General features: G+C 55.7%; 1 protein-coding gene across 2 annotated transcripts in view; it reads right to left on the reverse strand.

Moving 5' to 3' along the window:
- PAX7 (paired box 7) overlaps positions 1–27,021 on the reverse strand; it is a 92,283-nt gene extending 65,262 nt beyond the window's left edge. The window contains exons 1-4 of one of the 2 annotated variants that reach the window (XM_054579612.1): positions 26,937–27,021; positions 24,138–24,373; positions 23,430–23,559; positions 22,349–22,477 (exon numbers count right to left, since the gene is read on the reverse strand). In XM_054579612.1, the coding sequence (XP_054435587.1) occupies positions 22,349–22,477; positions 23,430–23,559; positions 24,138–24,373; positions 26,937–27,021 (580 nt within the window). Of the gene's footprint in view, positions 1–22,348; positions 22,484–23,429; positions 23,560–24,137; positions 24,374–26,936 lie in introns of both variants that reach the window. The other variant, XM_054579611.1, reaches the window with a different exon arrangement.
- Between the last annotated feature and the right edge of the window lie 252 nt (positions 27,022–27,273).

Below are 27,273 nucleotides of genomic sequence, written 5' to 3' on the forward strand. Positions count from 1 at the left end.
AGGCAGGGTGCAGAGACCAGGCTCCCTCCCACCCCTGAGACAAGAGTGGTTTCCTCCTACCTGCCCCTTGCCTGACCCCCGTCCCCGTCCCTCACCATCACTTTCCCCAGGGAAGAAGCACCAGGGAGAATGAGCACAAACGCTGTCCCCAGCTTGGCTCCTGGGGAAGCTGTTCAGAAGGTAAAGGTCAGTGATACCGGTGTGATTCCCTAGCCCGTGATCATGGGGGACACTCCCTTTCCAGCCCCCTTCAGCGCCCAGATGAAGACAGGTGTCAAGTGTACAGAGGGGGGGGGAGTGAAGAGGGAGAGGAGGGAGGGGGGCTCGCCTCGACCCTCAGCAGAGGCCTGGTTGCCCCTCTCCCCTACACTGCTCATGTGTCTCCAGAAAGTTCTGGATTTAGGAAGATTTACTGAGCATCTACTGAGCACACAGCATTGTATCGGAGACGGGTAAGATGTGGTTAACTAGTCCTCAGCCTCTGGGAAAGTTCTGATCTGACACGGGAGAAGGAAGCACAGAACTAAACTCACCAAGACAGCGAATCTACAATACACAGACACACATATAACACACACTACACATGCAGACACTTACTATACATGTACGCACACTCGGGCACATGTACACAGCACACACAGGCACACACTCACATACATGTGCACACATACACATGCACACATACTCCCCATCCCATTTAGAGGGAATTGGGGGTTTCCCCGACTGGCCTATCTGAGCCCCAGCACTTTCTCCCTCAGCAGCGGTCATTAAGAAAGGAATCTCCCAAGACGGCTTCATGTCTCAGCGCCCCAGCCAGATCTCCCACAACCTCACCCCTCCCGTGTCCTGGGGCTCAGGTCCCCTGAACACGTTGATTCTCTCTGTGCCAACTGAGTTATAGCCACCATGTCAGAAGACAGCCCCATAACTGGGGATGATGTACTTTTCACCTCAACCCCCGTCCTGAGGGCTGCGCCTGAGAAACAGGTGAAGCTGGAGGCAGCCAGGTCTGGAGTTGCAGCCCTGCCCGCCACTGCCCTGAGAAAGGCACTTCTTCCTGGGCTCAGCTTCGTCATCTGTATCCTGGGGGGAAGGAACACCTGCCTTGATGTAAAAGCCCACAGGAGCGATGACATACTGAAGTTCCTAGCGCAGCTCCAGGACGCAGGAAGGGCTCAATACAGGTGGTGATTATGATGAGGACAGACGGGAAGACACCGAGGTGCGTACCCCCTTCTCTCCTCCAGAAACACCCACCCCAAGGTCCTTTCAAAAGCATGAGTAGGCTGCACTCAGCAACATATGGGCCGGAGGACCGCTGGGGGAGGGGGCAGGAAGGAGGGGGGAGGGCAGGTGGGGGCAGGGAGGAGGAGGAGGAGGAGCAGGAGGAGGAGGAGGAGGAAGGGTGTATTTAGCAAAAAAGAAAACCCACACAAAACAGACAGAATTCCAGCCGATTATTCCTCCCGCTGCAGATGTACATTAATGCAGGCGAGGTGGGGGGCGGAGCTTCGGGCTGGGGAAAGAGAAAACGCTGGCAGTCCTTTTAACAAGCCGTTGTCTGGCTTGATCTTGTCACTCTAAAGAGGGCCATTGAGGGGTATTCATGCGTCGGCCCTGGGGGGACAAAAGGGCCCAGTATATATACTGACTGCTCAGTTGCCTGCGGGCCTTGGGGCCTTTGTCTAACCTTCCCTTAATAAACTTTTGGGAAGAGTTCATCAATCCGCTTCAATAGCTGATGTTCTCATTTTCAGAGAGAGAAGAAAAATAGCAGAAGGCCGGCATGGGTTGTTTTTTTTTTTTTTTTTTAAAGAGTCATTCTCAATGAGAAGGAATGGGACAGAGAGGGGGAGAGAGCCCGGAGACACCCCACTTTAAAGGGAAAAAGAACCCATCACAACTGCAGCCACAAATCCTAAATGGAAGCCCAGACAAAACCGCTATTCATGGGGCCTGAAGCCGGGCCGCCGCCACGGGAGGGTCTGGGGCCGCGGGAGTTGGTCCCCGTGGCAGTGGCAGGGAAGGCTGAGGTCTCCTGCCGGGGCGCCGGGGCTGAGAGGCGGCACTTCTCAGAGGGAAAGTGTGGCTTCAAGGTGGCAGCAGGCAGGAGCTCTCCCTCCTGCTTCTCGTTTCCGTTTCCCGTTGGGGTCGCTTGGTTTCCTCACCGAGTCAGGTGGTTTTAAAAGTGAGAGATGTGTTTGTATATATTTTTAAAATCAAGGGCAGAGGAGCCAGTGTCTTCTTCCTTTAAGTGGTTTTTCCTTCTCTAAAGGAGGCTCCTACTTCTAAGACCACACCGAATTTCCCCCTTAGGCTGGGCTGGGGTTCGGCCCCCAGCCCCTCTCCGGGGAGCCTATCCCTGCCTCCCACTCTCTCTACAGTGAGACCTAGACTGTACCCTGGGGCTCCAGTTTGCCTGGTGAGGTGCGAGGAAGAGGGTTGAATGGGGAGAGGGACAAAGAAGAAAGGATATTCCTAATACTTGTCCAGTGACAGGCTCTGTATGTGTTAACTCACATCTCACCACAACTTATTTTTACTGCGTTTTTATCGCATTTATATTATCGTACTCATTTTACACTTGGGGAAACTGAGGCTCAGAGAAATGATTCCTGATCCAGAGTCCCATAGCAGGACGCTGAGGTCCAAACCAAGTTTTATCAAATCCAAACTTCAAAGTTCTGACCCTTACAAATTTAAGACACTTCATCATAATAGCTACCAGTAGCTGTGCTCTTAGAACGTGCCAGGAGTTGTTATAAGTGCTTTATGCACGTTGTTTTCCTGGCAGCCCAGAGACATGGGTCCTATTATTACAATACCCACATTACAGACGGAGTGACCGAGGCACAGAGAAGGCACTGGCCCACATCAGAGAGCCAGGAGGGCAGAGCCAGTTCTAACTCAAGTCTGATTCTGACGCTGGATCTCAGCCCCCATACTGTTCTGCCTTCAATGAGAGGCAGATGCAGACGGAAGGGAGGTGAACAAACAAATCTGACTTCCGCCCCCGCCGAGCCTCAGAGGTGGGTCCTCCTAGGGCCCGGCTTGGCTTTGCAGTGAGCGTGCCCAGACGCAGCGCGCGCGCGCGCACACACACACACACATGCACACGCGCACACACCCCCTCTCCAAGTCTCCCCAGTGGCTCTAGTTCAATGTTTTACAGGCCTAATGAGTGTTGACAAGTTTAATGAGTTTGTTTTAAAGAAGGGAGGGGGGACCTGGTCAAGTTGAGATTTCCGAGTCAAATGAATTAGTGGAGGCCGCCAGACTTCAGCTGACAGGCCTGGAAACCCTCCCGTGGACTGCAGGCTTGAGCCATGGCCCCAAGCTCCCCTCAGTGGGACCTGGGCCCCATGCCAAACACAGGGGGCTCTGGGGGCCTCCAAGTGGCCCTTGGGTGCCTGGGTCCCAGTCGAAGCTCCTCTCTCTATCCCGCGGCCCCCCTCCCAGCCAGCGCTCCTGTGGTGGAGCCCCCCTTCTGCTGGACTCTCCTCTCCCACTGGGTCCTCAATGAGAAATTTGATTCAAACCCAGTTTGGCACTTGTTTGCATATTGATTGCGTGGTAATTAAGTGGCTTCATCTGCGGAGGGGACGCACCACCTGCATTTCTCAGCTTGCTAGTCGTGGGCTGGGACTGGTCACAGACTTTGTTCTGACCGTGCAAAGAGGAATCCAGGGAGACTGGCTTCTGGCCGCTAGTGGGGCGTGATGCCCCTGTTTGTTGAAAATAGGATTCTTTATTTTTGGGGTGATGAGATGACTTGGGAAGGAGCTTGCACAAGCCTGACCAGCCAGATGAAATAGCAGAGTTAAAATGAAATCATCAGAATGATGCCCAAAATAAAGGACTATATGACTCTGGACCATGTTACTGGGACACAGTAGGCAAGAGCAAAGCATGATTAGTTCTCCCCCACCCCCGTCCCCGCCCCCTCCAGAGCCACCTAGTGACCAGCCTCAGTCTGGCACCCAAAGCTGGCAGGCTCAGGATTCAAACTCCTGCTTCTTTGCCCAGCCCTGGTCTCAGGCAAGTGACTTAATCTCCCTGAGCCTCAGTTCTCTCATCTGTAAAATGGGATTAGTAAAACCTGTGACATTCATAGGGTTGCAGGGCTTAAGGGACTGTGCCCTGCACATGGTAGGTCCTACAAATTCCCAAGTTTATTCTGCAGAGCTGCACCCCAGCTGGAAATGAGCATGATCTTCTCTCTAATTATTACGGCCTTGCAAATTAGCACAAGCTACCTTCCAGGCCACCCAGTGGAGTTTGGTATTTTTTCCCTTCATTTCCCCGGGTAGCCCACGGTGTTCTCAAGTGGCAGCTGCCACCCTTACGGATCACCAGGAGGAAGTGAGCGAGTGGAGACTGGGCAAGGAGAAAGACATCGCATCCCTGGGCTCTGCCTGGCTTTATTACGTAGTGTTGTCATCCCTTACGGAGCACAGAGTTGGAGCTGACACACCTTCGGGGGAGTCACAGCGTCTAGCTGGGATTCCAGGCCCCCTCCTCGGCTCGCTCTCAGCTGTGATTATTTACTGGATCCGCCCCCCCGTGCTCCTCCCCTTTTTTAACTTTCCCTCAATCTCTGTCGAAGGTGGTGGACTTGTGAGAAGGGTTCTTTCAGGCAAGAATTTCTCAGCAGACTCTGTTCTCCTCTTCCAGCTGGGAGCATGGGATGGTGGTGGGGGCAGTAGATGAGGGCAGGGAGGGGGATGGGTTGCTCCAAGTCCAGCGGGCAGACTAAGTGACCCACCTCTCTGCACAGGGCTGCCGTGCCTTGCTGGCCATTTCTTCACTTCCTAAGTGTCCCTGTTGTTCGAGGCTGAAGCCAGCTGCAGGCCTTAATCTTCAGCATATTTGCAGTCCCCCAAAAGAAAGGCCCTCGTGCGACAGGGCTGGGCTGGGGCCTGGGGAATGGACAGAGGCTGAGACGCCAGAATGAGCATGTGACTGCACACATTGTCCGCCAGGCCCCTGACCAAAGGCGGCATCATCTCACGCTGGCATTTAAACCTTTTGTTGCCACTTAAACCTTTCCTAGAGAGCAGGGGAAAGGGTCTGGATTCTGAAGTTGGCCCTGATGGCCCTTGCTGGCTCAGCCACTTACTGGCTGGGTGACTTCGGGCAGATGACTTGGCCTCTCTATGCCTCAGTTTTCTTTCTGTGAAATGGGGGCAGATACCATTCAGACCGTTGGACAAACGCGCTGACCTTCCCCTGTGCAGAGTGGAGTTGACACGGCCCCACTGGTAACACATATCCCTTATTCTCCAGCGACACACGGGGACATTCACCCCTCGGTGCCAACAGAGGCACACCCATATCATATCGACACAGCTACAGACGCCTAAACATATTCACACTGCGTATCTCAAGGACAAACCCCCCACATGAACAACTAAGACGAAGCTCTCCACCCAATCTAGCCAGGGCCCCCTACTTCCTCCCTGACTCCCATAATACGATCCTTGGCGACCATGGGCATGCAGTACAGCGGCAACAACAACTAGACACAAGTAACAGTGCGCCCTTAACAGGGATCCCCACATCGACCTTCCAACACCCTCCCAAGGCCAGCTGAGATTTCTCAGTTCATCATCTCGCGCTCAAGTCAAAAAGGTGGGCAAGGCACCCCAAGAAAGAAAACAAATCGGCAGGCCCTCTCAATGAATCTTCTGTGAAGGACAAGCCCCTCGCTCTAGAGACGGGGAAGCCACTCCCCAGGGACCTAAGACCCTGTGAATTAACGGAGGGCATTCCGAGGTCAGATGCTGGAGGAGAGGTTGCTGGCCAGAAAGCCGGTGTGTCGCAGCAGTAAGAGTCTGTGGCACCCGGGTTCAATTACGGGCTCTGCCACTTGCTGGCTGTGTGACTCTAGGAGCTGAGAAAACCTCTCTGAGCTCTGCTTACATTTACGAAGTTGGGATAATAGATACCCAGAGGCCGGGCTGGGGAGTTGTGAGATGAGGTGCATAAAGCACCTGGCATTGTTCCTGACATGGAGCAAGAGGCGGAAAGGTTGGGTACAGGCTTCCAATGAGATATACCTGCTCGTCTGGTGCGCAAAGCGCGGAGGCACCTGTTCGTGCCTCAGTTTCTGTATCTATAAATGGGCATCTTAAGCATTCCTTTTCCTAGGTGTTCTTGGGAGGATTTCATGAGCTCATTCCTGTAAAGCACTTAACCCAGTACTTAGCATGCAGTCAGCTCTCAATGGGCCACTCTCCTAAGGAGGGTCAATAAATGACTGCTTCATTCTTGCCATCCAGGTCTCAGGTCAAATACCACCTCCTCTGGGCAGGCCTCCCTGATAACTCACCTACCATCGCTTCCCAGCTCAGTCACTTTCTATCTTCTTAAAGCCCTTGTCTGCCTTCTGAAAGTGTTTTCTTACCCGTGGGTGTGCTCACTGCCTGTCTGCCCACAGGGGGTAAGCTCTGTGAAGCCAGGTCCTTGCGTGGTTCCAGGCTGTACTTCCCCCACACCTCCCGCCCTGGGAGCACTCAGTACACTGTTGTTGTGATAATAAAGCGGGGGTCCTAACTCCACCTAACGGGCACTGGTGTGGGGTGGGGAAGAAGGATGGTCGAGGTTGCAGGTGGAGGAGCTCTCCCTTCTCCTCCGTCCCCTCCCTCCCTACACACACCCCACCCTTCGGGAATGGCAATGTGAATCCACTCTGCTGACCCGCCTTTCTGCTGTGGCTCAGGGTTCTCTCTCCCTATTTCCTTCCAAGGGGCCGGTGAGCCTTGATGGGTTTACCTGGGTGTTAATCCCCTGACAATCTCCCTGGTCTGACCGGACAGCCAGCCTCCATTCTTGTCCTGGGTCTAATTAAGCTCCTGAAATGCCACTTCCCCTTTCAAACCTGGCTGCTTTTCTCAGGGGCGAGGCAGGTAAAGCCCAGCCTACGCTTTGAAGCAGAGGAAGCCTGGAGCCCTGGCAGGTGCATGAGGGGGTGGGGGAGGGTCTGACGGGCCTGGAGGTGGGGGAGGGCTTCCGCTTGCCCCTCGTCAGAGAAGGCAAACACCTGCAAATCTCCTAGCTCAGGACGAGTCCTAGGAGACCCAGGGGAAGTTAAGGTTCCCTGCCCAGGGAAACGCATAAATCCTTACACACACACACACACACACACACACACACACACACACCTGACGATTCCATTCTGGGGCTTTTCAGTCACCCTGGAAGCCTCCATAGTCCCCAGGTTAAGTCCACATGATGCCACTTTAAATCTATGTCATATCTGCCCTGATTGGTGTGGGTCGGTGGGTTGGGCGTCATTCCACAAAGCAAAAGGTCACCAGTTCGATTTCTAGTCAGGGCACATGGCAGGGTTGTGGGTTCCATCCCCAGCCAGGGCACTATGAAAAGCAGCCAATTGATGTTTCTCTCTCATATCAATGCTTTTCTCCCTCTTTCTCCCTCTCTCTAAAAATAAATAAACAAAAATCTTTAAAAAAATATCTGTGTCTATATCTAGATGGATGGATGGATGGACAGATAGAATATAGATCTAGATATATAAATGCAGAAAGCTATACTACTCCCATACTCAACAAGATTACCTCTAGGGAAGAAGGATGCTCAATTTTAACACTATATACTTTTTTCTGATTTGAATTTTTACAAGCATATTACTTTTGTAATAAATCTTTCAAAAACAGCCCTGACTGGTATGGCTCAGTGGGTTGAGTGCCGGCCTGTGAACCAAGGGGTCGCTGGTTCGATTCCCAGTTGGAGCACATGCCCAGGTTGCAGGCCGGATCCCCCATGGGGGACACAGGAGAGGCAACCACATACTGATGTTTCTCTCTCTCTTTCTCCCTACCTTCCCCTCTCTAAAAAAAAAAGAAAAGAAAAGAAAAGAAAGTGGATGAATGGAATCGTTAAAAATAAAAGTATGACAAAACTATACAAACATATTTTCGAGCCCCCGATAGAGCAACAGTGTGCCTCTGACTCTGGGGCACTCTCCTCTTAGAAACCTTTAGGGACCACCTATACAGCACAAATTACTTTCAGGCCTTTTATCTCATTGTCACCAGGCACTTCCTGTGTGCTGGCCACCTTTTCTGTGTTTTAACTCATTTGTCCCTTTTGTGATTTTTATCCCCATCGGGTAAATAAGAAAACTGAGGTTCAGAGCGGTGAAGCGACCTGACTTGCTCAGGGGACCGGAGCAGGGAGGCTGCGCCTGGCTCACTGTCTCTGAGTCCAGTGCCCTTGTGTCTCCAAGGCTGCCTTTGGATGTAAGGGCTTGGGGGCCCAGAGCTGAGGTGAAACTGAGTGTCTGGAGGGCCAACCCCGGGGTGTGGGCCGGTGTTGGGGACAGCAGGAGAGGTGGGGGCCTTGCCCTGTCGGATTCCTTGTCCCTAGCACGGTGCTCTTGCAGATCAGACCCCTTCAGGTGACGGTAATAGAAAGCAAGGGACCCAGTACCTCTGGAAGAACATTCTATTCTTTGGTGCCTGGTTTAAAAGCCTGGACACTGGGTCCCTGTTCTGCTCTGCTCTCCATTTGCTGGGCAACAAGGAACAGGTCCCTTCCTCTCTCTGGGCCTCAGTTTCTCCATCTGTAAAACGGGGGGTTGCCCTAGACCAGTGGCTCTCAACCAGGGCAACTTATCCCAAAGCCAAGGTCCTCAGATGTCCCAAAAAGAGAAAGCGCCCAGGCGTGCTAGCTTTGCAAAAGTACCTGAGTGACTTTTGGGCGCACCCCCCGCCCTCCTGGTTCACAGGACTTCCACCTCCCACGCTCTGCCTGGGATCCTCTTCCAGGGCATGGCGGGATGGTGCCGCGACCCAGCCTCCCGCAAAGCTCCCGGAGGGGAGCTGCCTCCCCTGGTCACACAGCAATTTATCTGGGCAGCTAAAGCCCAGCGTCTGGAGGCCAGCCACGCCTGTTCTCCAAAGAGACCTCCCAGCCAGGAGAGAAAGTTCTCTAATCAGGAGGAGAGAAGGGGAGGGGGAATCATTTGTCACCAGATAAGCAATATCAGCTTATCTCTGAAGACCAATAACCACAGCCTGGGGCTCTGATTCCAGGCGTAAACGGAGTGTCTCCCTCCACCTCCTCCTCTAGAGTAGCCTCTGATAGGAGGTGATCCCAGCCCTTCCCAGGACAAAGCCCTGCCTCCCGAGTCTCCCCTATCCACCTGATTTTTCTGCTCCAGTGCATATATACCCAGAGTGTCAGAGCTCAAAGGATTTTCACCTGCAGCATCACCTCCTGCTCGGAACCCCGAGGTACCATGGAACACAGTTTGAAAACCACTGGGCTTCTCGTACCTTGCCATGGCTTAGACAAAGGGACAAGGACCAGAAAAGTTAAGTGGCTTGTCAAGAGTTACACAGCAATTAGTGCAAAAGCCAAGGTCACTCCGCGGCCCATTCACAGGAAGGTCTGAACTCCAGCCCTAGCCACCATGTGCCCTTCCCTTCCTTCTGGGCTTGACTTTTCCTTGTTGCTAAAAGGACTTTTCCCAGAAGATGAACAGACCTTTCAGAGGGCCAAATCTGTGGCATCTGTCAAGTCTCAAGATCCCAGGAGGCGCCCATGGGTGCTGGGAGCTGGGTGGTGGTGGGGGAGGGGCGGTTGCTGGCTTGAGCCACAGCCTCCTCTGGACCTGAGGATCCAGGGCTCATGAGGGACGGGGCGGAGAGGGTGCTGGGACTGCCGCTGTCAGATGGGGCCAAGGAGGGCAGCTGGGTCGTGTCCTTCAGGCCTCTTAGGGTAGGGCATTTGGGTCCTGCTGACTCTATTAGGAGCGGCCCCTCCTCCCCCTATTTCCTTGGGCCAATATCTGTGCCTCAGTTTCCCCCTCTGTGAAATGGAACTTACAAAGGGCGATGGACTGCAGGGATAGGAAAGGGCCATACTTCGCACGGCTACCCTCACCTACGAATTCCTGGAAGCAAGACTTCAGCTCACGTTGCTCCCCTACCGGGGCAGCTGCCAACAGTCCAGCACCTTTCCCTCTTTTGGACCCACTCATGCCACTCCCTCCGGACCTCGACTTTTCCACTGGTAATGACCAGATGACCTCTGAGGCCTGTGCCACTCTGTCTCACCCTTTGGGATCTCAGCCTGGAAAGGAATTCCAAGGTTCCTTTAACTGACCTTGTAGCCAACCACACACTCCACACACCTGGGCAACACGTGGGAGGAGTCCGGGAACAGCTGCTTCCTTCCCTCCCCCCATGTCAGGCTGGGGCTGCCCTCTCCTTACCTGACTGCGCACCCCCTGCGCCTTTCTCTCTGTCTGTCACAGCCTGGACCTCCTAGCTGGCCTCTCCCAGCTAGGGAGTGCCGTTTCTGCTCAGTCCATCACTCCCTTGCCAAAATCCCCTCCTTGGCTCCCCACTGCCCTGGGAATAAGTCCTAACTCCTTAACTCAGCCTGGAGGAGCCAGGACCTGGACTCTAGGGGTATCCCCCCAGCACAGCCCACACGAAGTAGGGCTTAATAAAGAGTCAGGTGCTTTCAAAGCACTTCCAGATCATCCCATGGGGCTGAGACCACCCCTATTTCCAAGGGGACAGAGATAGTTACGGTTGGGGGAGGGGATGTGAGGGACGATGCTGCATACCCTCACCTGTCTCCTTTACACCCAGAAGATGTTTTCACCATCTCCTTGAGTTACCATGTAGTGCTCACCCCCGCCCTCGCACTCTGCTCACCGGAGCTGCCTGGCCTCTACCTGGGAGGGGATGGAACTCAATCAACAGCGGCTGCTGGGCCCCAAGAGCTGGCTCTGTTTGAGCTGTCTCCCCTGGGCCTTCTTTTGAATGAGGAGCTGCGCACAGGGGACACTTCTTTCGGATAAGGGAGGATGCTATTGATTTGCACACAGCTGAGCACCTGTCCTCACCCCACCCCACCGCAAATATGGCGGTCGCCTAGAGAGGCACAGCCCCCATTACTTCTCAAGTCCGAGGAGAGCGGCCTCTACATCGAAAGCCACCTGGAGCGGAGACAGGAGTGCAAGGGATTGGAGAGGAACAACTATGCAGCCTCCAATGAGCCCTGTGCTTGATGTAATTAATTATATTGACTCTCCCCAAAGCACTTTGAAGTTGTCATCCATGGGACCGTTTTGCAGACAGGGACACTGAGGCTCTGGGACAACACCTACAGGGTTACCCCTACCTTTTAGGCTGGGGGTGGGGCTCCTCTTGCTCCTTCACCCCCACCTCCCTGCCCCTCACTCAGGCACCTCCTCTAGAGCATCTCAGAGGAGTTGCCACTGCCCACCAGACATCACTGGTCACAGACCCGAAGGTGGCTGCAGCTGGGGTTTTCGGAGATGTTTGGACCCAACTCCCCGGGAAAGGAAGGCCTGAGAACCAGAGCGGGTGCCCAAGTCACGAGGCTCTTAACCACAGATAAGCCTGCTTCCGCGGCTGTAACCTTCTCCTCTCCTTCACCACCCCCTCCCAAGAAAGTCACCAACTCCAGGCCGCAAGGGCCAGCCTCCCCCTGACCGACCCACCCCCTCAACAGGCCACAGGGGCAGCTGACCCAGCAGAAGCTCAGCAGACAAGCCCTCTGCCAGGCCTGGCTTCCCCTCGCCCGGAGCTGGGGTTTTGTTGTGGGGTTTTGTGCGTCCTGTTTTGTTCGGTCTCCCCGCCCCTGCCCCCCTCTGCTCCCCCTCCGGGCTCCCAGCGCACCCGCTCTTGACTTCATCCACTAAGTCAATAGCCCGGGCGCGGGCGGCCCGCTCCCCCGGCTCCCCCCGCCCCGCACCGCCCCCCGGTTTTCTTCTCGGGATAATGGGGGCTCTTTGTGGTCTAATCAGCCTCCTGAGGGGCCTGGAGGCCGGGAGCGCTTCCCCCGCGGCCGTCGGTGAAAATGAAAGCGGGATTAGGCCGGGGCCTCGGCCCACAGCATAGTAAAGCGCCACCAGGCATTCGCCCCTTCAAAGCCCCTTTCGGGGGTTTGGTTACTTTATTTCTAAAGTTGTTTGTATTTCTAAAGTGGCCATTGAGGCGCGAGCGCGGACTCGGCCGAGAGGACGGCGGGGAGGGGGGCGGCCCGGGGAGGAGGAGAAACTCTCAGAGCCTCCCTCCCCCCTCCTTGGACCCGCTGACCAGGTTCCAAAGCGCTTTGCCGGCCCTTATTTCCTCCTGTCCAGAGAGGGGAGGAGGGACCCTAACTCCAGTCATCAGGTAGGGAAACTGAGACTCTACAACGGAGGATGGGCTCCCCGGATTCAAACCTACCGCAGCAGGGAGCGGAAAAGTGTTTCTGCAGAGGGGAGATGCAAAGGGACTTTTAAAGCGGTATTCACGCACGAGTGCAGAGCCCAGCGCACCGGCTAAGCCTCTTGGGTGTCGCCTGTACAGACTGTGGAAGGGAAAGTCCCAACCCCACCCAATTTGACCTCCCCAGGGTGAGAGATTTAGCCCTACTTATTAAAGAAAGTTCCAGATCCCCTTTTTTAAGGTTCACTCCCAGCACTTCCAATAAATCCCCCAAACACCGGTGCAGTACTGCAGAACCTCCCCCACTGCCCCAAACGGGCGCGTGCGTGCAGAGATTTTGAACTTTGGTATTCGCAGGTGGTTGGAGGAGAATGGAAGAAAGGGTATTGATTGGGGCGCGGGCAAAAAGCAAAGGGAAAGGGTTCTCCTCGCTGCACCCTCCTTCTACACACACGCATCGGCGTTTCTTTTTATTATAGGACTTTTTGACCCTCGGAAAGGTGAATCCAAGCTCAAGAAGGGCAGGCCAGGAGGAAATCCCAAGGATGAGGAGCATGGGTGGGGGGGGGGGTCTCAGGGCAAAGGCGGGGGTCGGGGGGAGCCTCCTGCCTCTGGAGCAGGGTGTCTGTGGTGTCGGAGGGTACACCCCGAGAGTTCAGGCACTTCTGCAGCCCCCACCAGGAGCTAGAGAGTTCCCGGAGGTTCCTTAGGGTTCCCCTGACCCCTCTGGACCCTGAGTTGTCGCTCTGGAGGCGAACAAGCGCTTGGATCTGATTTCCGAGTCCATGCAGCCCAGATACATCTAGTGCAGACTTCCAGGACAAGTTTCCAGGCAATCAGGCCCCCAATTTCCTCGTAGACGTATCCCCCAGACGCCACTGACTCACACACCCTTCAACACTCCGCCGGAATGTTCCACCTTGCCCAGTCACCTAGAGATTCGAGACTCTGGGTATGAACCCGGGCCAGCAAATAGTGACTCCTCTCCACCTGTCACCCGCACTGAGGCTTAAGACCGCAGAGAGGGTCCCACGGAGAGGTAGCCGCCCACTTGTCTGGGGCTCCACTGGCCTCTGGGTCCCACCGAAAGGACCCCAGAAAAATTCAGGGCGGAGTTTTCCAAGCTACGACTTGCGCCCGAAGCCCCACCCCTTTTTCTGTCGCGTCTGGAGCCTCTTTGATCTTAAGTCTTTTCGGGATTCAGACAAAGAGGGCAGTCAAGGCGAGAGGCTCCCGAGACCCGCGGCCTGCCGCTCCTCCCTCCTCCGCTCGCTTCAACCCGAGGCGCTGCGAAGTACTGGCTGACGCCTGCGACTCCCGAGGTCAGCTCGGGGGCTGCCTGCCAAATTCAGCCCCCGCCCCAAACACATCCTGATGTTGTGCTCACACACAGACCTACGCACGCACACAACATTCACGAAACACCCACACACAGAGACAGCCTGGCAAGGAGGCAGGCGCACTAGGGTATCCAGGTAAACACCACACAGACGCGCATACTGGGACATGGCTGTTTATCGTGGGCTTACTTTCTACATTAACCACCTGGCTCAGAGTTCCATGAAAGCAGGAGTCTTCCTGTCTCAGGTATTCCTGGACACTCAACAGAATGCCTGGCACATAGTAGGTGCTCAACAAGTTTTTACAGAATGAACCGAGGAATTTGACCCCACTAGAAAAGTTCCTTTCTTCCCTCTCTCCCGTCTCCCTCCTTTGTTTTCTTTTCTTTTCCCTTCCCTTCCTTCCTTCTTCCCTTCCTTCCTTTCTTGGGACAGACAAAAGCAGAGCTCAGTATTTGTGCTTATCTTTGCATGTAACAACTTCAGAAAAGGCCCTTCTAACAACCAAATGGGGGTGGGTGGGCGGTGGGGGGTAGGAATGGGCTGTGCTGTCCTTTTTGGAAAGGGGAGGAAGCAGCAAGGGCCAGGCTAAGGGCAGGCTCTCAGTCTCATACCTGCCCCCCCATCCATTACCTCATCAAGGGCTTCTGCTTCTGGAATCAAGAATACTGGGGTCGCCAAGAAAAATGCCTATGTGGAGTTCTTAATGGAGTTTGGCCCCCTAGAAACCCAGAGACCCTTTTACGCTGTCTACAAAATTCTGCCTGTGTGAATGTGCGTGAATGACCAGTTTCCTACGTGCTGCCAGTTTCTTAGGTTTTTATCGGATTCTCACAGGCGCTCAGGATACCCCCCAAAGGATGAGGATCTTTGTCTAGGTCTCATTCTGGGGCTTTTCATGGGAGGAAACTGAGTCCCAGAGAGGTAGAGCGAGTCCCGGATTACACTGCTAGTGAGCTGGGGGCAGGGTGAACCTACGAACAGGACTTGCTGGGCTCACTGCAATGCGCTTTGCCGCGGCCGGGCCCCTTCGGCCTCGCCCAGTTAGGGTCAGATGGAGGTAGGGACAGGCGGCCAGCCGAAGCGGGAACCTCCAAGAAATGGTGGGTGTGAATTGGACCCAGCACAGCATGAAGCCTTCAGCTCGCTCTAAGTTGTAACCCTAACCTTACTCACCCTCCCGTCGCCAGCCTCCGAAGCTGAGGAATGGGGATGGGGGCCTCTGCGCCATACTTCCCAAAGCTGACAACTTAGAAGGGACGGTTGCGGGGGGGTGGGACCCGACTGGCGGCGAGCCTCACTCGCTCCGCAGGGAAACTTGGCCTGGCCTGTCCATTTAGCGACGCTCTCAATAAGGGTTCCCCGCCCCCCCCCCGCCCCCTCGCTCCGAGTTCTGACAGAGCCGGGCGCAGGCCGGCCCCTTCCCAGCACTCCGGTCGGAGCGCAGAGCCCGGGCCTCCCTCCCGCCCCGCTGGCCCGACTCGCTCGCCTCTAATTAAGCGGCGGGATCGCAGCGAGCCGCCGGGCCGCGCTGTAATATGATGAACTGCCTTTGTGCCGGTGTCACCGAAAGCGCTTTCTGATAAGGGGAAGCCACGGAGGATCAAAAGGACAACAGCGGTTCGCCCGCCTCCCGCCGCCCTCCGGCTTTGCGCGCTCGCCCTTTCCGCCCGCGCACTCCCACGGGCTGTCTCTGGGTCCCTCGGCCTCTCCTCATCTGTGCGTCCCAGGGCCAGCCTTCCGGTGACTCTCTGTCTCTCTGTATATCTTCCTGCTGCCCCGAGCCTCCCTTGGCCCCTCTGCATTTCTCGGCGTCTGCAAACGTTCAAGTCAGATTCTCTCCTCCCGTGCTCGGTCTTCCTCGCTCTGAATTTGCCCGCGCTCCCTCTCTCTCCTCCTCCTTCTCCTTTCTGACTTTCTTGGGTCCCATCTCTGTGGCTCTGCCCATCCTCTCTTGGGACCTCTCTCGACCCCTGGGACCTCTGGTTCGGGCCCAGGGAACCAAGTCTTGGAAAGGTCCATTAGATGACCCGCCGTCTCGGGGAACGCCAACCCACGCATTCATCCGCAGCAGGCGTGCAGAGCTCCGCGGCCCTTGGCAACCCATCCTCACTGCGCTCCCCAACGGGCAGCCAGGGGCGTCAAGGCGTCCCGGAATGCCCTCGGGGGTCTCTTCAGAGCGCGACTTGGGGAGCACACAACTTCCCCTCATACCTCCCGAGGCTGTGGCCGCGGCCCGAGACGCTTTTCCTCTCCCCTAGAGCTTAAGTTCCAAGTGCAGCCCGCCCCCCACCCCTTTGACATTATCGTCCTTAAACCCCTTCCTTTGGCTCCCGCTTCCCCTTTGCCCTCGACCCCTTCTCTTCCTCCTCCAGGCCCCGCCCCTCGCCAACTCCTAGCCGCCCCCCCACACACCCCCGCCGAGCTTTCTCCGGACTCCTTCTCAGCCTGGCCTCCCCTTCCCCCCACTTTGTTTGAAGTTTTGGAGAGATCTATCTACTAATGGCGAAGTTTCCCCCTTAGGTCACCGTTCTGCTTTGATTCGATTTGGGAAGGCGAGTTCCCTCCCTCCCCCTGCCCGACCCCAGCCCGGGCCAATCGCTCCATAGCAGGTCAGAAAGCGCTGACCCCATTTCCACCTTTTCCTCTTTTCAGTCAGAGTGGGGGGAAGGGAAGGCTTAGAACAGCAAAAACTGAGGGGGCATCCTAACCTTCCAATCCCCTCTCATCCCCATCCCCAACTGGGCTTCCTAATTACCTCATTAGTCTGGAGTGGGTGAGGGAGAGGAGCTATTTTTTTCTGGAATTCATGGAATGTTCCCCCCTTCTTTGTCTTGGCCTTCAATGCCCCAAAGTCCCTGGAGAACCTCTCCTTTGGGGTTTCTATTCCGTGTTCTTATTAGCAGGGAGAGGAGCTCACCAGGCACTGTCCCTTCTGGGGTGGGAGTTCCATCTGGCTGTAGACCAGAGCTCCCAGGCCCCGAACCAGAGGTCCTGGACATTTCGTGTTTATATCCTGAGGTTCCCATTAGGAATGAAGACGCCTCATCAGCTTTGCTGATGATGGCAAATAGGAACTCCAAAGAGGCAACTTGGAAGGAAATCTCATTTGCTCAGCCCTCTCTCCCTGTCTAAAACTATGTGTTTTTATACCATATTATTTATCTAACACGTAATGTGTAACAACTATCATTTTCAGAAGTTCTTTTATTTAAAAGGCCCGAATAATCACCTTACTGCTTTAAGGCGACTGTTATATGTGCTTTAAAATCCTCCCATGTAAATTCCACTGAAAAATTTGGAAAGCTGTGGCAGGGGAGGGGGTGGAGTGGGGGGGGGGAGGTTAATCCGGGTTTAGCGCCGCGATGCTGTCTTAGGACCGGGGTTAGCCTGATTGCGTTATCTCTTCCCAACATTTGAGACGCCCATATTTCACCCAGCCAAATAGCTTGGAGAGCGGCGCAGATGGCTGCCGTGGTCGCGCCTCAGGAAAATGTGTTATTAATATCTAAATAACTTCCCAATACTGTCTGGTAAATCTCCCCTCCACCATTCCGAGTGATGAATTCGTTTGAAGTCTTCCCCCAGCCTCATCTTTTCAATGTCTCTCTCTCTCTCTCTTCTTAGCCAGGCTTATTTCAAACTGGTAAATATCTAATTCCTTTAACGGCTGTGCCGTGCACGGGGGTCTTTTAGGTACAAAGGCCTGAAAACAGCCTGTGCGTGGTGGTGCGTGCCCAGAAGTGAACACAGAACTCGCAAGACCTGGAAGCGGGGGACCCCACCCTGTTTCGAAATGCGATGGGGAGAATGGACTTCCGTGGGAACCTCAGTTTGGGAGCTGAGCCCTTCCCTTGTGCGCCCCTGGGACCCTCTCCTGGTTTCCCGTGGTGTCCCAGAGGCCCACCCCCACCCCTTGCCCCCCCTCGCCCCCACCCCGGCCCAACACACAGCTCTACAGCGGCTCTGGCCCCTCACCCCACCCCCAGCGCCCCGACGGCTTCCCCCGGTCTCTGGGGCGGATAATTACCCTCCGCTGGTCTGTTCTCCCTTGTTTAAAGTTTGTTTTCTAAATGTCTATTAGATTATATTTGTTCATTCCCCCTCCAACCTTATCTCTTTCTGTCTCTTCTCTCCTGGCCCGTCACACTCGATTTAGGCACGAGTTTATCTGGCAAACAGTTTGCGGACTTTGTTATTTGCCGCGGGTTCTGGGGCTGGAGCGGTCGAACGCCAGTGTTTGCCTTTGTAATAGTTATCTCATTGTTGTTCTTCCTTAGTCTCAGGTCCCTCCTCCCCTCTCTTCTTCGGCTGGGGGGGATGGAGGGAAGAAAGGGGGAGTCTGTCTGCCCCGTGTGGACTCGCCAGGAGTCCCCTCCCCTGGGTTACCCACCCGCCCCCCTCCCCCTGCATTTCCCCCATCACTAGCCCAGCAGAGCCCTCGCCCCCGCCCTCTCCGCCTCCAGTCGCACAGAATATCCACCACCCAGCGCTGCCTAAAGCCGGGGAATTGCCTGACACCCTCCCATTTTCCTCCGAGCCCCCATTATGCGAAGCTGATCCCACTCTGAACAGCTTCAAATCCCGCCTGGACTCTGTTTGATTAGATTGCCAACCCGGGGTAATCCTTTGATTTGGTGGAGTGTCAATTACCTTTCTCTAAACACACATTTACAGAGGAGGGAACTTGTTGGTTTAAATCAATGCAGATTGTTTCTTGATAAATGGACTATCTTCTTCTCCTCCTTGCTCCCTCTTCCAAGTCCCCTCTCTCTCTGCGTCCCCCTCCCCTTCCCTTTCCCGTCCTATCCTATCCGGTAAACAATGCCCCTTCCAGGTGTGAAGCCAGGGGAAAAAAAAACGGTGTGGGCTGAGGGGAGCTGTGCCCCCCTTCCCCTATTCATTCGCTCCCCCGGAGCCTAATTAAATTTGGCAGGTCCTTGTACACACAATCAAAACAGCTTCCTCCTGTGTAGCAAACGACCGAAAACCGCATTAGCAGCTACTGCCGCTGCCAAATTAAATTGTTTCCCACCTCCTTTTACAAGTGTCTAAAACCGACACTCGCGGCTCTCCCTCCTTTCCAATCCTTCTTCGTCATTCCCCACTCAACACCTGTAAGTTTGCTGCTTTAAAAAAATAAATTAAAGGAAATTGCAAACACACACAAATCTGACTCTCTCTCTGTCTCTCCCCCACCCCCCACCCTCGCCCTCCCCGACCTCAGATGATCTTTTATACCAAGGAAGTGAGCAAATTCTTTCGGACGGGCTCTGGCACCAGCCAACCCCTCAGGAAAATGCATACTCCTCTCCTTACATCTTGTTACTTTTTTTTTCCTTCTTTCATATTAATTCTGACCCTGCTGGGCTTTCTGCTCTAGAGAACAAGGAGGAGCCCCATCATATCTGACCTGGTCAGTTTCGGATCACTGTACCTAAGTTTGTACATTGTCAGATGTTTGAGGCTTTGATGTTCTTATTGTTTATTACTGTTGTTACTGCTTTTATTATTATTATTGCTTATTTCTTCACACTCACACCCTCAGTCCCAGCAGCAGGGTGCTTTGACTCTGTGCAAACCCCTATCACATTTCCTACAAGAGTCTTCCTGGGCTCAGGTCAGGAAAATCTTGTTCTTTTCCTTCCCTCCTCAAACCCTTTCCGGTTGGGTCACTGGCCTGTCTGCCCCCTGATCGTCAGAGAAGGGGCGAGGAGGAGACAGTCCAGGTGGATGAGGGCAAGGAACTGTCCACTTCCTTGTCCAGGTGGGCAGAGCATGGCTGGAGCCCCTATCTGCAGTGGTCTGCGAATTCTCACAACCAACAATCCTAATAACTCAGTCTTAACAAGGATAAGAGCAAAAAAAAAAAAAAAATATGAACAGCCTCATGAATATCAGCCCAAGGGGAGCAGGAGTGAGCTGTTCAGAGATGAAAGTGCACAGAAATAAAAGCTCAATTTAATCTGCTTTAAAACCCTTCAACTTAACGTTTGTGCTTCAAACTCCGAGAGTGAGGACTGATTGCGGATAAATAGTTTCTTACCATGCCTGGAAGCTATTACACTCCTCTCCAACACAGTTTCCCATTCAGCAGTCCCAGTTTTCATTACCAGCTCTAATAAGTCTTAACATTATTAAATGCCAAGCGGACGATAGGAAAAAACGGACTCAGGGAGGGATCTCTCTTTAGCGCTTAAAGAGGAGAGCTCTTAAACCCCTTCTTTGGCGGCTCCCCGCCATGAGTGGGGCAACCCACGGAGAAAGCATTCGTCAAGAGCAAGCAGCCAAAACAAAGTTTGCGAATGTGCACCCCTTCCCTGGCTCTGCCCATGGGGCCTCTCTGCCTCTCCTAGTCGACTTGGGTGGAGGTCGGGAGGTCTTTTCACCTTTAACTTGGCCATGACACTCACGTCTTTGGCCTGGGAGAGAGGCGAGAGGTTCCAGCGGGACAGTTCACCGGGGTGCCCATGAGCTGGCCCAGGTGCCACAGCGGGAGCTGAGATGATTTGCTCACCGATGGGCAGACAACCCGCCGGCACGCTGTCTTTTCACACCCCTCTACAAGGACACTGCACAGGCACAGACAATCTCACTTGCTCAGAATACAACCCACGTACTCGGATCCAAAGGCCCCTGGGCAAAACAGTCACACGGAAAGTCACAGGCCCTACAGGGCCATCTAACTCACTCACAATGCCCAACATGCCCACTGTCACTCAAAAACTGCAGAGCTTTCCGGGCACCAGAGCTGTGGCTTTCATTTCATTTTGTAACTTTGCAGACTCAGAGCCTGAGCTCTCAGCCTCCCCGTCGGGAGCTACCAGCCTCCTCCTCCAGCCCTGGAGACGTGGAGCTTCCTGGTTCTGCTGCAGGAAAAACCTCTATCTAGCGAAGTCGCCTGTGAGCTGGTTTTACCAGCCCAGACCTGCACCGGAAGCCCCCAAACTCCTTCGAGTCAAAGGGATTCCCAAAATCACAAAATCCTTCCATCCTCTTCATTTCCCTTTTTTTCCTCAAAAGAAATCCCTCTATTGTGCTTCCTTACAGACTAAAGTGGGCATACCCCCACCCCCCTAAACCTCTAAAATCTCTCCAAATAAAACCAGATCTTGCACTTTACCCGGGGTACCTCCCAGAAGCAGTGTCTGCTGTGCAGTATTTGGCTGTGAGAGATTATTTAAGTTTTATATCTCCCACCCTACAAAGAAGTCCAACTAGGCACCTTTTCAATACAGACTGAAATAAGGACTGGGTCCCCCCAAAACCTCCAGGGGTGCCAGGGCACTGGCGGTCTCAGGCCAGCCAGGGGCTGCTTGGCAGCACAGGCCCCTCCCGCCCAGAGGCGGCCCCTCTGCAGGCCCCGCACAGTGGGATGCCAGGCACTGCTCACTCCTTTTCTTCCCTGGCCCTTTTGTCCCTGGTGGGACAGGGCTCCACTTGGGGCCCTGAATGTCAATAGCTCGCCCTGTCCCCAGCTCCAGGCTGCTCTCACACGGGTCTGCCCCTGCCCCCTCCATCTTTCCCCCTTCGACCAGGCTGGCGGGGGCTGGGCCTGGCCCGGCGTTGTCTTTGGAAGAGGGCTTTGTCTGTGAAGTTCATCTTCAAGGTTGGGAGAAGCAGCTAAGACTGGAGGGAGACCTGGGCTTCCTAGGTCTTTACAGGAGGCAAAGGCGGGGAGGGGGCTCGAGAAACTTCTGGAGGGAAACTTGAACATAAGGTCCTCTTTATAAGTTTCTGTGCTTCCCCCAAAGCTGCTGTTTTGCAGGTTTGCACGGGCACTGTCTTTCTTGCTGCCTGCGTATTTGAGGACTTGTGTCCCTTCTTGTTAGACTGTGACTCTGAGCTTTCCATTTCTGTTTCTCCCCACAGTCCTTATTTAACGCACCTGTAACCAAGTTTCAAAGACAACAGCAAGGGGAGGGGTTTCGAGGAAGAACTTTCCCTTCCGAAACTTCCCGCCTCAATAAAGGAAAGCACGACTTGCCGTTGCCGGCGCACGCAGGCGCTTGAAAGACCAACGCCTTCCCTAGCCGGCCTCCGGCTGGGCTCAGACTCCAGCCCGCGAAGCGGCTGCGCTGAAACGGGGGAGGGTGCGGGGAGCCCCAACCTCTCTCCTTCACTGGGATCCTCCTGCCCAGGCTCTGCGAACTTGGCCTCAACTCCCGGCCCCGCGGAGGAGGGCACCTCAATAGTTCACCCATCTGCTCCCCACTCCGGCGCTTTCTCTGTTGGGGCCCTGGCAACGCGGAACTGAGAGTTAAGCGGCGGCCCTCGCTAATTTTTATTGATTGCGGCGGTCAGTCAACTGTCAGGCGGGGTTTCAAGGGACCGTTTAAAGAGCGTGTGCGGGTCTGGTTAACAAATTCATTTAGGGAGCCGCGGGCCGGCTCCTCCTTCCTGGCCCCCCGCCCCCTCGCCCAAGTTTCCTATAAATAATAGATCGACACAGGGACCTGCAGCCAAAACGCCAGCCCCGGAGGACGCGCGCGCCGGAGTCCTCGGCTAGGCTAGGCTAGGCTAGGCGCGTGGTCCGCGGCACTCCGTGCGCTAGTCTGCAGCAGAGCTCCCTGGGGACAAGAGGCCGTCTTCGCCTGGTCCCCGCTCCCCGGGGCGCTCCGAGGGGGCGCCCTCCGCAAACCCTGAGGGGTCCTGGCTGCCCCGGGGCTGCGAGTTCTCCCCGCAAGTATTGTCCGCCAGTCTGGGGCGATGGAAGCGAACCACTGGTCTGCCTACTAGCGCGCGGGAAACCGCGGGCTCCGCGTCCAGCGGCCCGGGGAGGGTCCCTACCTTTGTCGCCCAGGATACCATCGATGCTGTGTTTGGCTTTCTTCTCGCCGTCGTCCTCTTTCTTGTCCCCTTCATCCTCCTCCTCTTTCTTCCCGAACTTGATTCTGAGCACGCGGCTAATCGAACTCACTAAACCTCAGAAATTCAAAGGCAAAAGAGCAGTATAAGCTGTTGGGGGCAAGGGAGTGCGGGCCACCTGGGCCCCTGGGAGAAAGTCCTGAAGCTCCTTCCCCCTCACACACTGCAAGGGCATTCACTCCCGCATGGGCATTCACACCCGCATGCCCACCTACTCCGGGGCACGAGTACAGTCCATCAGCCTCGTAGGGAAGCCTGACTCACGCCGGGCACTCACACGGTGGCAGGACTGGCAGGAACAGCCACCTGTGCTTTCCTACCTACACATCCCCTTGCGCACGCTTGTGCCTTACACTATCACATACCCTAGGTGCACTCACATCCACACTCACTTTCCCAGGACCTCCCTGGAGGCAGGGCCCCGACGCATCCCACGCTCAGGTGTGTCCCAGCCCTGCGTGCCTGAGTGACCGTGTGCACACACAGAGACACACAGGCACGCACTCACGCCACTTTCCCTCTCACAGGCAGCCTGGGGCAGGGCCTCCCTATCTCGGACCCACTGGTAGCCGGTGGCAGCAACAGGAGAGACATGGTGACTTGGAGAAGGGGCTCCGGGGAGCCCACGGAGATCCAACCTTCCTGGGTCGGACCCATGTCTAGGCCACTTCTCTGAGAAAGCGCCTGGGGAGCGTCTCTTCTCACTCAACGTTAGAGGTTAACTTTTTGTCCCTTCCTTCCTCCCTTCCTTCCCCGCTCCCTCCCTCTTCCTTCCCTCCTTCCTTCCACTTTCTCTTTTCTCTCCTTCTCTCCTTCCACCTTCCTTTAGGTTTTGATTCCCTCCCGTGCCCTCACTGTCTCTCTGCCCCCTTGCTCTTTCCCCTCCTAACTTTTCTCAGAGTTCCCCGCCACCACCGTGGCTCCCACGTCCAGCCTGGGCGGTGCCCAGACGGAGCCCTGGCCAGACCTGGGCAAAGCTCTGCGGGCTCAGCTGCCTTCTCACCTGAGGGCACGGTGCTGCGGTCACAGTGCCCGTCCTTCAGCAGCCGGTCTCGGATCTCCCAGCTGAACATGCCTGGGTTTTCCCTCTTGTACTCCTCAATCTTCTTCTCCACATCCGGAGTCGCCACCTGCTTCAGAGGTGGAGGTGGGCGAGCAGGAGTGGAAAGATGGGGTGGGGAGAGGGAGATACTTTTAATATCAACCTCCCAAGAGCACCAGGCCGGGTTGGTGGCTCTGGGCACCGAACCCCTCTTCTGGAATTAGCTTTATCCTTTCAAGAAACCTGTTCTGGCTCCCGGGAAGGCAGCGGGATGGGGTAGAAGATGGGGTGGAAATAGAGAATGAAACAGAAACCTAATCAGGACCCTCAGCATCCCCTTCCTCAGGATTTCAGGCAAGACTGAGGGAAGATTATCCCTGGTCTGGGATGGTGACAGGGGGTTGGGACAAATATAGGGACAGCCCGGGAAGGACTCGCTGACCTCAAGTCCTGGGCAACCTGGGCCTCCGTTATTGCCCTATCCCTGAGAAATTCAAACGATGGTGGGGGGGTACCTGGGGGTAGGGACACTCTCCCACTGTAATTCCGGTAACAAGCGCATAGTCACCCGTTGCTACTGGATGACTGACACAGGGCGCTGAAAGGGGCTGCGGCCCAGACCCCCACCATGGGGAGGCCTACGGCCAGCTCTGCGGCGAGGACACTCACTCTGGGCTTGCTGCCGCCGATGGCCCCAGGCCGGATGGACCCGGTCTCCTGGTAGCGGCAGAGGATCTTGGAGACGCAGCCGTGGGAGACACGCAGCTGGCGGGAGATGACACAGGGGCGAATGCCATGGTGGGCCATCTCCACTATCTTGTGGCGGATGTGGTTAGGCAGGGGTCGCCCGTTGATGAAGACCCCGCCGAGCTGATTGACCCGGCCTTGGCCCAGCGGGGTGGACACTGGAGAAGGAAGGGAAGATGAAGAAGGAGAGAGGCCCGGGGTGAGGATGAGGAGAAGGCACTGGGTGCACCCCTTGACTCCAGTTTTTCGTGAGCCCCAAGACCTCTGGCAGCTCAGAGTCCCTGGCATTTGGAGCCGGGGCAGTTCAGCAACCAGAAAAAGAAAACTGTCATGAAGCTGAGGGACGGTCCTGCAGGGGTGCAGAGAGGGGTCAGTGCCGGCTGCTAGCACCCCCGCAGGTGCTGTGAGTCCTGCCACACCGAGGGGAACCAGGGCGCAGCGGGAGGGTCTGAACGCCTCCGCGGAGGGGACAGAGGGAGACAGAGGCAGAGTCATGGGTCTGGTGGAGGCTGGGGGCTCTGGCACCAAAGGATCTCTGTCCCCCAGGACGCGCTTGGGTTGCAGGTCAGCCTGCCTCTTAGAGTCGCCAGTACTAGGTGAGATGCAGGCCATCTGGTCAGTGTCATGCTCTGTGTGGTCACGACTGATCCAGTTTGTTGGAGGCCAGAAGGGGCTGGCTGACGACTAGTATTTACGGCCCCTGCCTGGGCCACAGAACTGTCCTACCTATCATTGCATAGTCAGGGACCAGCGACAGAACGCTGTTGGCCGCTCCCTCTCCGGGCACCTGGCTGCCCCCCCAGAGACTCCCCTTGCTTCTAACCTCTCTCAAAGTTCTCATTTCGTTTTGGGACGATTTAGGGGATGCGCTCCCTTGTTGGCAGTTTCCTAAGTCAAATACCCGCTTGGCCTCAGAAATCAATGAACTGTCCCTGCAGGCTCTGAGAGGCTGGTAGGCAGATGGCCAGCGTCCTGGGTGCGGGTGACATGGGGAACCAGGAAGACGGGCACTCCTGGTGTGTGTGCTGGGGACGGAAACGCCTCGCCTCAGACGCCTTAATGCCAAGTCTACACAGTTTCCTCGCAGAAGGTTGGGGGACACCCCGTGCACTAATCCGGCCTCGATCCCCCCAATTTGGGGACTCGGCGGCTGCGGAGATCTGGCAGATTAGAACGATTTCACAGCCGCCGCAGTGGAGGGAGCCGACAGTATAATTGGAAAGGAGGAGGCGAGAAGAGGCTCGGCTACTGAGCTGTTTCTACCGCCTCCTTCCTCGCTCTCCAGGTGCCCCCACCTCTCTTTGTAAAAGTAGGTGTCTGAAGCCACCCTCGGATTTAATCAGAAATCGTGCGTCGCCAAGCCAGAGTCACTCGGTCTCCGTGGCGGGATATGCCATTAGCTCTCGAGAGCTCTCGAGCACCCAACTTTATATTCAAGAGCCTCTTTAGCGACCGGCACTCGGCTCTCCTCAGTATTCTCCGTCATGTTGGGCAAATATTGTTCTAATCCGCCGCGCGTCCTCTGCCGCCTGTTTTACTTGCATTCGCTACAGGAGAGTGCTCCGGCAAATCCCCGGGCTTGCGCGCTCTCCCGCCTGCGTGGCTGCTCGCGCGCACTTGATCACGGAGCCACTCTCCTCGCCTCGGTCTAATTCAGGGACCCGCGCCGTCTCGCTGCCGGAGGGACTCCCCTCCCCAGACCCCCTCCCTGTCTCTCTCCCCAGCCTCACGCACCGGGGGCTCCGATCAGGACAAAAAAAAAGAGTGATTACAAAAGAAAAGCCGCATCTTTCTTCAGCCTCCGCTCTAGGACTCTCTGGGCTACCTATCCCCAGGAGCGGAGCGATCTCCCAGTTGACAGGTTGAAGACCTTCCATTAGTTTAGAAAGAAAATAAAACAAAAACGCAGCCACGGGTCTCAGCGGCGCGCTCCCAGCCCTTTCTCCAGCCGGGGATGGGTTCGCCGCCCGGCCTCTCCGCTCACCCCGGTGCTGGATATTTCGGAAGGGCGCGTTACAAAGTGAACGCCTTCCCCCCGGTCTGCACACCGCGGCGCCCTCTTGCCGTCTTGAGGTTCTCTCCTGGGAGATTTCCAGAGCTTAGAAGCCCGAGCGAAAAGTTTTTTTTTTTGGGGGGGGGAGGGGATTCGTTACTATGTATCATTCCTAATTCGTTTGTTTCCACACGCAAAAGCTGTGGAGTTTCTGAGTGTTGCTTTGGAAGAAGCGGATAGACTTCCTCGGTTAGACAGATAAAACGTCACACATGGTTGGTATTTCGAAATAAGAGGGATTGGAAGACCATCCCGAGGTGGTAAGAACAATTCAGAACAAGAGCAGAAAGCCTGTATCCCGGGAACGCAGACAGCCGAGAAAGTATCCGGGGGGCGGAACAGTATCTGAAAACAGGGGAAAGACCTGAAATTCACTAGGACCTGACATTTACTAGGAGCCCAAATCTACGCGTTCAGCTCTGCGAGGAAGGCCAGAGCCCCGCGACGAGCGAGGCTGAGGCCGCGGGTCGGCGAACCCCATGCAAAACCCGACAAGTGTCGGTCCCACAAACTTCCTGGGTCTGGCGCCCGGACTTGGACCCAGAAGGGTAGGGGACCCCGTGCCGTGCTGTCGCCGGCGCCGCCACCACCCCCTGCAGATGGCCACCTCTCCGCGGACCTCGAGTTCCCGGCGGCGGAGCGAGGCGAGGCAAGCCCGGCGCTCTTACCTTCCAGAGGAAACCCGGTGCGTGGGTAGTTCTGCCCGGGAGCCGGCCGCATCATCCTGGGTACTGTGCCGGGAAGGGCCGCCATTCTCGCGCCCGCTGGGGACGAATCCGGAGTCGGCAAAAATCGCTTCCCGTCCGTTCCCTTCACCCCCGCTGCGATCTCTTTCTTTCCTTCTTCTTCTTCTTCTTCTTTTTTTTTAAACCCCTTCCCGCTCCCCTCCCTACACACTGCCTACCCCCACCCCCCACCCCCGCCTGCCGTCTACGCGTCCAGAAGCTGGGGAGGGGGGGTGAGGTAGGGGCGGAGGTTGCGGGGGGAGGGAAGGTGGCGACAAGG

The sequence above is a fragment of the Pteronotus mesoamericanus genome, unplaced genomic scaffold (assembly GCF_021234165.1).
Source record: "Pteronotus mesoamericanus isolate MK-2021 breed Mesoamerican mustached bat unplaced genomic scaffold, CSHL_Meso_final contig_557, whole genome shotgun sequence".
In the NCBI taxonomy this organism is placed as follows: domain Eukaryota; kingdom Metazoa; phylum Chordata; class Mammalia; order Chiroptera; family Mormoopidae; genus Pteronotus; species Pteronotus mesoamericanus.